The sequence below is a fragment of the Ochotona princeps genome, chromosome 14, assembly GCF_030435755.1.
Source record: "Ochotona princeps isolate mOchPri1 chromosome 14, mOchPri1.hap1, whole genome shotgun sequence".
Classification (NCBI taxonomy): domain Eukaryota; kingdom Metazoa; phylum Chordata; class Mammalia; order Lagomorpha; family Ochotonidae; genus Ochotona; species Ochotona princeps.
The window spans coordinates 61210894-61221428 of record NC_080845.1 but is presented as its reverse complement, the minus strand read 5'-3'; the positions used below and the strand labels follow the sequence as shown (position 1 = coordinate 61221428).

Below are 10535 nucleotides of genomic sequence, written 5' to 3'. Positions count from 1 at the left end.
CTAACCAAAAGGCAGCTAACCAAAAGACTTGACCTGCACCCGGTTTCTTTTACTTCAGAGCTTTAAGGAAAGTTGGGCACTTGCACAAGCAAGGCTTACATGCCTCACAGCTCCCGCTGCTCAGAGCAGCGTCAGTCCCCTGTCAGCATTCTGCATTCCGCGGGCTTTGGCTCCGCTAAGCACATTGACGCCAGCTACTCCGCCCACTTCCTGCTTCCCTGAAGGGCGAGGCGCGAGGGAGCCAGCGCCAGCACGGCGCTCCTGGGCTCTTGGGACCAGCTGACTTGAAATTGTGCTCCTCCTGTGGCTCTTTCCTCACCATGGTGAAGGCAAAGTACCGTCCTTCCTTGTTTTTCTTGAAAGTAAGCTCCAGGTAGGGTCAGGGCAGGAATTAGGGGAGGGGAGGTGGGATCATTCCATCGTAGGGGTGGGGGGACCCCCTGGTTTCCATAGGTGGGTCTTGGGAGATTTTAAGGCTCCATACCTTTATTACTAAAGGACAGGATGGTAGTGTATGTCCCGCAGGAGAGAGTCAGCTTTTGAAGGGACGATCGATAGTCAACTTTCTCATCTTCCCTGACAGGTGCACCTCCCAGGAGGGTATCTAACTTACCTACCAAAGTAACATATTTCTATTTTCCTCCAGCCTTTAAAATATTTAATATTTTGTTCACCAAAAACCTTTTTGCATTAGTTTTATACTTCCTTTTTAAAAAGACTGCGTTACAAATTATCTTGATGGTGGAGATTTTTTTGGCACGGCTTACGAAGTTTCCCACTCACAGGTGCCTCACTGCCCTTCTTCCTCTTCTGCGTTTGCTTACATCGGAATCCTTAGGCCCACGGACCCTCTGTGTGGAGCTTGTTTCTGTGCCCGTGCGCTACGGCCAGCAGGAGACGGAAGTGGCACCTTTTCCCGCTGGACACACCCGCCCGGCCAGAAGCAACCCTCCAGAAAGAACAGAGCCCGGGGTCCCCAGAGCCGCGCTCGCCCCCAGCCTAGTCGCTCCTCCATCTTCCCGGGCTCTGGGCAGCGGCACGATCTCCAATGCTGGTTCAAGTGCCTCCGGGAGTGGGTGAAGAGGTACCTGCTGACCCTGCCAGGGCGGAGGGGAGCGCACGGTGGGGTACGTAGTGAGGGAGGGGGAAGGTACACTTCGTGGGCAGCACCAGGGTCGGAGGTTGGGAGGGATGCTGAAAGTGGGAACTGGAGAGGTCGGGGCGCAAGTGGGAGCGCGCGCTGGGCGGAGCGCGCAAAGGCGGCGGTGTGGGCGGGGCGGGTTGCCGTGGTTTCGAGGTTGGCGTCGTCGTCTGGGCAAGCGGAAGGGACGCCTCTTCTCCAGCCCTAAGCGAGCGAGGTCCGGGTGAAGTCCGGGTGGGTCTGTGGATCACGGACGGGCCGCCGACTCTCCAGTGCAGAGCCATGGTGGACGTGTTGGGTGGACGGCGCCTGCTGACCCGGGAGGGCGCGGCGGTGGAGGCCGAGGCGGCGCTGCAGAACAAAGTGGTGGCGCTGTACTTCGCTGCGGGCCGGTGCGCGCCGAGCCGCGACTTCACGCCACTGCTCTGCGATTTCTACACGGCGCTGGTAGGCGCGGCCCCGCGGCCCGCGCCCTTCGAGGTGGTCTTCGTGTCCGCCGACGGCAGCGCCGAGGAGATGCTGGAATTCATGCACGAGCTGCATGGCGCCTGGCTGGCGCTGCCCTTCCACGACCCCTGCCGGCAGTGAGTGGGGGGGTCCTGGGCTGGGGCGGGTTGCCCAGCTCCGCCCTTATGCCGCGCCTTTGGGTCCAAGGAACGTCACTGGATCTCTCTGAGCAACCCTTCAGGACCGGGTTGGGCTGGGTGCGCTTCTGGGGCTTTATGCTCTAAGCGCGCTGGTGGGCACCTAGCTAGCTGTCCCTGCCCCAACTCCCGCCTCTGGTCAGCGGTCAGCGGGTGGGAGGGCGAGGGAGAGCGCCACCCGGATCTGCGAATGCACCAGGTGTGTGGCAGCGGTGGGGGAAGTTTTGGGCTGGAGGAATAACTCAGGTGTTGGCCCCCACTTCGGGCTCGTGTTTACCGGCAGTGATGGACTTACAGAACCATAAGGGTGCGAACGTCAAATGTAGTCGTGTGTTGCGTGGGGCAGAGGTAGGTGTCTACGCTGTGCTCAAACCCTCTGTGCTGGGCTTTTGAGTTTGTGAATTCAAAGTTGAGCTTAGCCGCTTTCTCTGCGCCAGGACTCCTGCGGTGGTGGTGTTAGGGCAGGGAGGCCATGGGGCAAGGAGATATGGCTGGGATGCCCTTCTGCGTAGGGGTCTCCTGGGATGCAGGAGTTCAGCCTTCTGGTTTACGTCCCTGGTCGCAGGGCATGGTCAGTACCCTCTTCATTGCGGAGAGCCTGATGGTTCAGCCTCAGATGTTTGATTTCCCATTTAGGGAAGTGCTAAAGCTCTCCCCTGGAAGCAGCAGGGCGTTCGGGTCCCTGCTGTCCACGTGGGAGATCCAGATGGGGTTCCAGGGTCCTGGCTTTGCCTGGTCCAACCTTGGATACCAGTGAGCCAGTAGATGGAAGATCTTTGTCCCTCTGTCTCTCTTGCCTTGCAGAATGAAATAAAATTAAATGAGTCACAGGTCATAAAGCTTATTGCCTCAGCCAGATGGTTGTAGGTGGCCACATGAGCTCCCAAGGCCCCTCTGCAGAGGTTGGGAGCACCAGCCTCGCCTCCCCTCTTTTAAGATTTATTTTTTATTTATTTGAAAGGCAGAGTTAGAGACAGGGACCAGGCTTTTGGCGGGGGGGGGGGGGGGGCGGGGTTGGAAAGGGGGGGAGAAGAGAAAGAAGAGAGATCTTCTGTCCACTGATTTACTCCCCAAATAGCCATAACCCCTGGGGGTTGGACCACACCAAAGCCAGGAAACTGGAACTCCATGTGGGTTGCCGCCTGGGTGGCGATGCCCCGGGCACTTGAGCTGTTTCCCAGGCAGGTTAGCAAGGAGCTGGATTGGAAGCAGAGGTGGGTCTTGATGCTAGGTGCTGTGAAATGGGGTGTTAGGCATCCCAAACAGCGACTTAACCCATTGTACCACAACTCTTTGTTGTGGCATGGCTTGAAATACTGTGTGACTTGTTTGACATGGAAGTCACCCATTTGCTGTTTTGGGGAAAGAACATGCTTTTTTGAGAAGTAAAACTGTGAGGGTGCTAGTACTTAGCCCTGGGGGAGTGCAGCCCTGGGCTTTCCCAGGGAGTGACCGTGGCAGGTTATTTTGTTGCTGGACATAATGATGTGTCACGTGGTAGCTTGGAGCGCTGTGGGTAGGTTATGGACCCATTCTCTGCTTTTTGTTTGTTTTGCTTTACCTCCATTTGCCAGATGTACCACTGAGGCAGACAGTGCAGCTCCCCTGACTCTGGGCTGCTTCCTTTCCCAGGTTGCAGTGAGCCTCCAGATCCCCCTGGCATGGGCACTGGCTGGGGCTCACCAGAGCTGTCTTCTCTCTTGCTGCTGACCTTCTCAAAGCTGATGAGCTCCAGCGGGAGGCAGACAGGTGCATGGAGCAGGGTGTCCTCCCCTGCCCGCCCTTGGTTCTTACCTTCAGAGAGATCTTTCAGCTTGTGAATGTAGCTCTTTTTCTCTTTTTTTCTCCAGGTTGAATGTCCCTAACCCCTTTACTGTTCTGTGTAAGCATGGCATGTTCTGAGAATTGTTCTGTTTATCCCAGCCTGGGCTTACGGAATCTGATTATGAGCAGAATGGAAACAGCCACGACTGAGAGCTAAACGCGCAAAGCCTTCAGGAGGTGTTCTGGGCTTCATGAATGTGTGGCAGACACAGCGCTTTGTCAACAGTGCTGTGTGTGTGCAGCGTAGGGGAGGGGGAGTGCTTACAGTACTGGTGTCATGGGTCCTCCACTTGGTAGATGCTTGGGAAGAGAGCTCAGAGCTGCCTTCTCTTAGAGCCCCAAGCACGTCCCCTCCTGCCCACTGGATGCATGGTGGACCATGTGAGTTCTCTAGGTAGCAGGTGGATGCGTGGTGGACCACTTGAGTTCTCTAGGTAGCAGGTGGATGCGTGGTGGACCACTTGAGTTCTCTAGGTAGCAGGTGGATGCGTGGTGGACCACGCGAGTTCTCTAGGTAGCAGGTGGATACGTGGTGGACCACACGAGTTTTCTAGGTAGCAGGTGCAGTCCTTTGGGGCTGGGTACCCTTGAGGTGACTGGAGTCAGGTGATGGTGCAGGAGCACCTATAAGAAGGAAACACAGAAGACTCTTGCCTTGTCCTTAAAGTTGTCAGTAAGGATTTTACCTTTCCAGTGTAGCCCAGGCAGAGCATCCGGGGCCAGCTGGATGCTGACTAAAGATACAAGCTCTGGGCCTGGCTGTCAGGTGCCCACACAAATGCCCGAGGGCCTTCCTCCCGGTTTCTGTGGGGATGGAGCCAGATACCAGTCCAGTGTTTGTGCTCACGGTTCTTGGTCATCTCCACCTTTCCTCCCTGAGCCTGAAGAAGCAACGCATCCACCAGGTCCCGGGGAGTCTGTGGATCCTGGCTCCCTCTGTCTTTTTGCATGCTGGGCATTGCGCGGGGGAATGTCCCCCTCACTGGGCTCCCAGTGCAATACACCCATCTGTTTAACTCCTGATCCAGAGACAGATCTGTTGTGGCCACATCTGATTCCAACTCACCAGGGGTCTCCTGCTTTCTCTTGCCCCCAGGACAGTCATGGCCCTGGGCTTGACACCCATAGGATGTGTGTCTGGTGGGTAGTGGGAGCAGATGAACCCAAGAGTGAGCTTCAGAGAGATTTCTTTGGCAGTAGTTGCTACTGGTTGAGACACAAAGAATCCAGAGTCTGAAATCCAGAGGCACTGTGCTGCCCAGGACAAGGACAGGGCTGGGTTTAAGTGTGGGGAGGGAAAAATATCACATCAGTGTCAAGGACAAGGAGAAATGGGGCCCTTGGGTATTGGTGAGAATGCTTGGTTATCAGGATGCTAACATTGTGCTCTGCAAAATGTGTTGTGTTTTCTGTGGACCCAGTGTGGTGCACAGAGGAGCCGGAGGTGATTTCAGGGGAGGCGGCTGGCCATTTGCCTCTCCTGTTCAGTTTCACGTATGTCTGCAGGTTGAGGTTGCCAAGGTGGGGACTTGGGAGCTGGCCCTGGGCATTGCAGCAGTAGCTAAATATGGCCATCTCAAGGCTCCTTCTTAGTCCTCACGTCCTGGCTGTCTTATACCCTCCCTGTATCAGAACTAGCTGTAATGTTCCAGGTGATTAACAAAATAAATTATGGACTGACTCAGACAAGCCACCTTGTAGCCAGAAGCCGTTCTCAAGGGAGGTCAGAAGCTGTTGGACACACTGTTAATGACTCTCCTTCTGCCATGTCCACATCACACTCAGGCTACAGGCAATGGCTGCCAGGCAAACGCAGTCTCTCCTCATGGTGCCAGAATGGTTGCCATGCCTCACTTTGCACAGCCTCGCACCATCCTCTTTTCCAGCATACAGTCAGGTTTCCCATGAACTCTCACAGACTGTGTTAGTTACCCTTTCCTGTACTAGTTAATGCAGCCAGGGGTCAGAGTATTGGCTGAATCATCAGCACAGCTGGGATTGGAGGGGGGGTCCTTCCCACCCAACACAGCAGCCAGTGTTTATGGAGGGCTGGTTATATGGTCCATCCTTCCCCTCCATCACAGCGGCATCTCTGGGCAGGGAGCTGTGGGAGGTGCTCCCTGGAAATGCACAATATTTTAGAAGACTGCACATTGTGTGTGCATTGATCTCAAGGTTTTGCGAGAGACTTTATGTAAAACTTTGTTTCATTTGCAAGAGGGAAGGGGAAAAGATCTGCCATCCATTGATTCACTCCCCAAGTGTCTACAGCAGCCAGGTCTGGGCTGGGAGCCTGGAACTCCGCCTGGGTCTCCTGTGTGGATGGCAGGGACCCGAGGGTGCTCCTTCCAGGGTGAGCAGGAAGCAGGATTGGAAGTGGAACACAAACCAGGTGTTGTGGTAGGAAGTGCAAGTGTCAGAAGTGTTGATGTAACCCCTGCCAAGTGCCTGTCTCTAAACTTACCTCTTTTTTAAAAATCTATTTTCTGGACCTGGTGCTGTGGCCTAGCGGCTAAAGTCCTCGCCTTGAACGTGCTGGGATCCCATATGGGCGCTGGTTCTAATCCTGGCAGCCAAATTTCCCATCCAGCTCCCTACTGGTGGCCTGGGAAAGCAGTTGAGGACGGCCCAGAGCCTTGGGACCCTGCACCTGTGTGGGAGACCTGGAAGAGGATCTAGGCTCTTGGCTTTGGATCTGTGCAGCACTGGCCGTTGTGGTCACTTGGGGAGTGAAGCATTGGACGGAAGATATTTCTCTTTGTCTCTCCTCTTCTCTGTATATATCTGACTTTGCAATAAAAATAAATAAATCTTTAAGAAAAAAATTATTTTCTTTCTGTTGAAAGACTGTTACCGAGAGAGCGAGGGATCTTCCATTGCCACTTCACCCCCCAGTGGCCATAATGGTCAGATCTGGGCCAGTCCAAAGCCAGGAGCAGGAGATTTTCTGGGTCTCCTGTGTGGGTATAGGTGACCAAAGACATGGGGCATCTTCTGCTGCTTTCCTAGGCCACCAGCAACGAGCTGGATCAGAAGTGGAGCATCCAGAACTCTGACTGGTGCCCTTGTGGGATCCTGGCACTACAGGTGGAGGCTTAAGCTACTATGCCATAGCTGCTAAATTTATCTTTTCATTCACTTTTTCCTCACAGAGTTTTTGAAATCCCTTTGTGTTGTTCTGTGGCCACTGGGTTCCAGGGACATCAACCAGCTTGCCCAAGTCCCACAGCTAGTTCAAGCCAGAGATTGGAAGGGCCGTGGTTTCCAGAGGAGGGATACAGGCACCTGGCAGCATCTCAGGCTTAGGCTGCCCATGCCGTCCAGGGTGCTGCCCTCAGTCTCAGTGCTTGGAGACCAGCAGGGCCAGCTGACCCGAGTGAACGGGATCCCCTGGCAACTCTGAATAAGGACCCCCATCACGTCCTGCCCCTGGGCTTGGGACACAGGGAGTTCCCAGGAGTTGTCTGGGGACCCTCCATTGACAAGTGCCAGCTGGTACTGTTCAGATGCCCAGCGGGCTCGGGCCCTGTGGGGCAAATGGGGCTGCTACTGGGGAAATGACACCTCCCCCTTGCTGCCCACCAGTGGTCCTCCAGGAACTTCCTGCGGCTTGGCAAGTGAGATGCCAAGTCCTTGGGATGGCCGACCAGTGCGCCTCCCCCCACCCCGTCTGGGTCTCACTCCAGCCGGGCTGTCTGTGTCTATGTCTGGAATGCAATAAGTACTGCCTTGTCCCGACCTATTCCTGCCTCAGTGTAAAAGGGTAGCAGTCACCTGTGCACCACAGTTGCAGGGCGGAGGACTCAGCTGAGGCCCTTTGGCTTTATGCAAAACATTCTTTGGGCTGTCTCTTCCTCCTACCTCTGTACCTCTTAGCTCTGTGTTTCTGGTTAAGGTTAGTTTTTTTGGGCATTTTAAATGTTGGGTTTTGCACAGCCAGGATGCCTGCCCATAGAGGTCTCCCAGGCCCACAGGGAGGGTCTTGGATCTGTGCATGGCCCGAGCTAAGTTTCCGCTCTCTGAGTGGTTGTTCCCCTGCACCTCGGTGTGGCATGAGTTGGCTTCTGCTCTGAATTTGTGCCGTCAGTTGGTCAGCTCGGCAAACATAGTTTCAACCTAGCCGTGTTTCTGGGCTCCTTTTTCTCACTCCGATTGTGTCTGCAAAGTGGTTTACCTATTTCTCCTCTTCAGGGACCCCATGGGGCATGGCTGCTAAAGCTGCCGGTGTGGTGGCTCTGTCCACTGGCTCTGGGGGAACATTCTGGGAACAACCCTTGAGGCTTTCAAGGATGGTTCAGCTGGCACGGGACGCATGTGTTAACTGGATCCCGATATTCCATGTCCTCTCCTTGTCCCTCGTTGGAGTGTTGGCAGAGATTCTGCAGAACCAAACTGGGTTTTGAGCACTCACCCTGTGTTGCATTTGGTTGGCTCACTCCCCGGCTCAGTCATTGCTGTTCGTGGTTTCATTTCATCATCGCTCTTCTTTCTTTACGATTGCTCCATGACTATTTCCCCAACTTCGCGGATGGACTACGGACGCCATCTCTATGCAAGCCTTGGAGAGGTGTGTTTAAGGCCATGGCTCCCCAGGTGTGTGCTTCCTAGTGCTCGCAGGGCCCCTCACCGTTCAGGGAAGTGGCTGCTGGACCCCGAGAGATACCAGGTGTCCCAGTCCCTTGTGAGACACAGTGTGATGTTTGCATGGAACAGAGGCACACCCCCCTTCACAATCATCTCCATGTTACTGTAACGCCTAATGCACCACACGCCCTGCTGAGCCTGTTGTTTCAGGAATGATGACAACAGAGAAGTCTGCACATGCCCAGGGAAGACGCAATCTCCCATCACTCCAACCATGCAGTATTTGGAGGTTAGGTGGGTCTGTGGGAGCAGAGGCTGTGGCTACTGAGTGCGTATTCATGTGGTTCCATTTTGCGCATTTGTTTTTTTTAAAGATTCATTTATTTTTACTGGAAAGTGAGATATACAGAGAGGAGGAGAGACAGAGAGGAAGGTTCTCTGTCCACTGATTCACTCCCCAAGTGACCGTAATGGCCAGAGCTATGCCAATCCAAAGCTAGGAGCCAGGAGCTTCTTCTGGGTCTCCCATGTGGGTGCAGGGTCCCAAGGCTTTGGGCCATCCTTGACTGCTTTCCCAGGCCACCAGCAGGGAGCTGGAAGGGAAGTGGGGCAGCCAGGACACGAACCGGTGCCCATGTGGGATCCTGGTGTGTTCAAGGCGAGGAATTTAGCCACTAGACTATCGCGCTGGGCCTCTGTTTAGCGTATTTTATGATCTGCATGGCTGCTTCACGTAGAACATGTAATTCTTTGGTGTTTAAACTCATTCTGAAAAGTGGTTTATAATTCCATAGTATTGCGGGCTGAGGAAGTGTCCCACAATACAGCGATAATTTGAAATCCGTGATAACTTTGAGAGTGTAACTGCTTAGAGATGGTTGGTGGAGGGGAGGGTGGCGTGCGTGGGAGAACAACTGGGAAGCCTCCACAGGGCGTCCCAGGGAGGTGTGGTCATTAGAGAGTGTCCAGTGCGTTGCTCCTCCTCCTCGCCTCACAGTCTGGAGCGCAACAGCTGAAGGAAATGAGGTTACTGTCCTGGCAGGCCCTGGCTGTCCGGTGTTGGAATAATCCCTGTGAAGGTTGTGGGGAGGAGAGCAAGGATGGCAGGTGTGGAAACAGCTTCGTATAGAGGCCGCTGCAGGGGCTGCAGCTGAGAGGCTGGGCAGCGCATCACTGGGTGGAAATCTGAGGCGGTGGGTTTGTGCAGAACTCATAGGACTTCCCCTGCGATCATGATGGGTACTTGATGTTTTCCAAGTGCTTAAGATGCAGACGAGGATATAAAAGGCACTGGGTTTTGTCTGTGGTTTTCCGTCTGCTGTCCAGTGTGTCATCGCCTGCCCCCTGGGCCACTTAGGTTCCCAGCTAGTTACAGTGACAATGTCGGTTCCTCCAGCCCGCCGTGCCACATTTGCAGCTCTCCACGGCCTAGTGGTCATGGTATGGGAGCACAGGTACGCACACACAGCAGTTGTGGGAATAACCTGGCAAGGAATGAAGTTGTCAAGGCTCTGCGTTCACAGCATGGCAGGCGCTTGTCTGGGTCGGGGCTAGGTTAGAGACTGTGATAACCAGGAAAAAGGGAATCTACCAACTTCAGTGGGAGGGAGCGCTCACAGCAGGTGGTTGAAGGCTCAGGATGCTGGTCTGGTAATGACTGGAACGCCAGCCAGTACCAGGGCACCCGTGCCTTCAGGTGCTTGTGTGTGTGTGTGTGTGTGTGTGTGTGTGTGTGTGTACTGGGGCACCCGTGCCTTCGGGTGCCTGGTTTGTGTGTGTGTGTGTGTGTGTGTGTGTACACACATAAGTGCTAACCCGCCGGCTCCTTCTTCTCTCCTGCAGCGAACTGAGGAAGAGATACAACATCACAGCCATCCCCAAGCTTGTGGTTGTGAAGCAGAACGGGGAGGTCATCACCAGCAGGGGGCGCCAGCAGATCCGGGAGCGGGGGCTGGCTTGCTTCCAGGGCTGGGTGGAGGCGGCCGACGACGTGCTGCAGAACTTCTCTGGTTGAATCAGGACCGGGAGAGGGCGGCTGGGAGGCTGCGCGCAGCCGTCACCCGGGGGAGCGGCCGTTTGTCACTCCCGGTAGGCTTTGTGTCTTCCAGGGCTCAGTAGTAATCCCTCCACCCCCTTTTGATCCTGTTACTTGCTTGTGCCTTTGTATAGCTTTATCCGCCTGCACCTTGCAGGGACAGGGAAACGGGCTCACAGACATTTGGTTGTAGCCTGACGAGACGATCGTGAAGGTGGGACTTGAAATTCAATCAGTCTATAGCAGGCTGGTGTTTAAATTGATCGCGTAGTATGGCTTCCCAATTCTGCTGCAGACACTCAGTTGG

The 10535-nt window shown here is 54.8% G+C and overlaps 1 protein-coding gene across 1 annotated transcript; it reads left to right on the top strand.

Moving 5' to 3' along the window:
- The first annotated feature begins 846 nt into the window (after positions 1-846).
- Positions 847-10233, top strand: NXNL2 (nucleoredoxin like 2). Its single transcript, XM_004581139.2, has 2 exons — positions 847-1725; positions 10036-10233. The coding sequence occupies exons 1-2, from the start codon at positions 1424-1426 to the stop codon at positions 10205-10207; spliced, it is 474 nt and encodes a 157-aa protein (XP_004581196.2). The 5' UTR covers positions 847-1423; the 3' UTR covers positions 10208-10233.
- The last annotated feature ends 302 nt before the right edge of the window (positions 10234-10535 follow it).

What these genes read in the sequence shown, in the direction of transcription:
- NXNL2 (XM_004581139.2), top strand. Translation starts at nt 1,424, where the DNA reads ATGGTGGACGTGTTGGGTGGACGGCGCCTGCTGACCCGGGAGGGCGCG. An exon ending in TTCCACGACCCCTGCCGGCA is followed by an intron (nt 1,726 to 10,035) that starts GTGAGTGGGGGG and finishes TCTCTCCTGCAG; the next exon opens with CGAACTGAGGAAGAGATACA.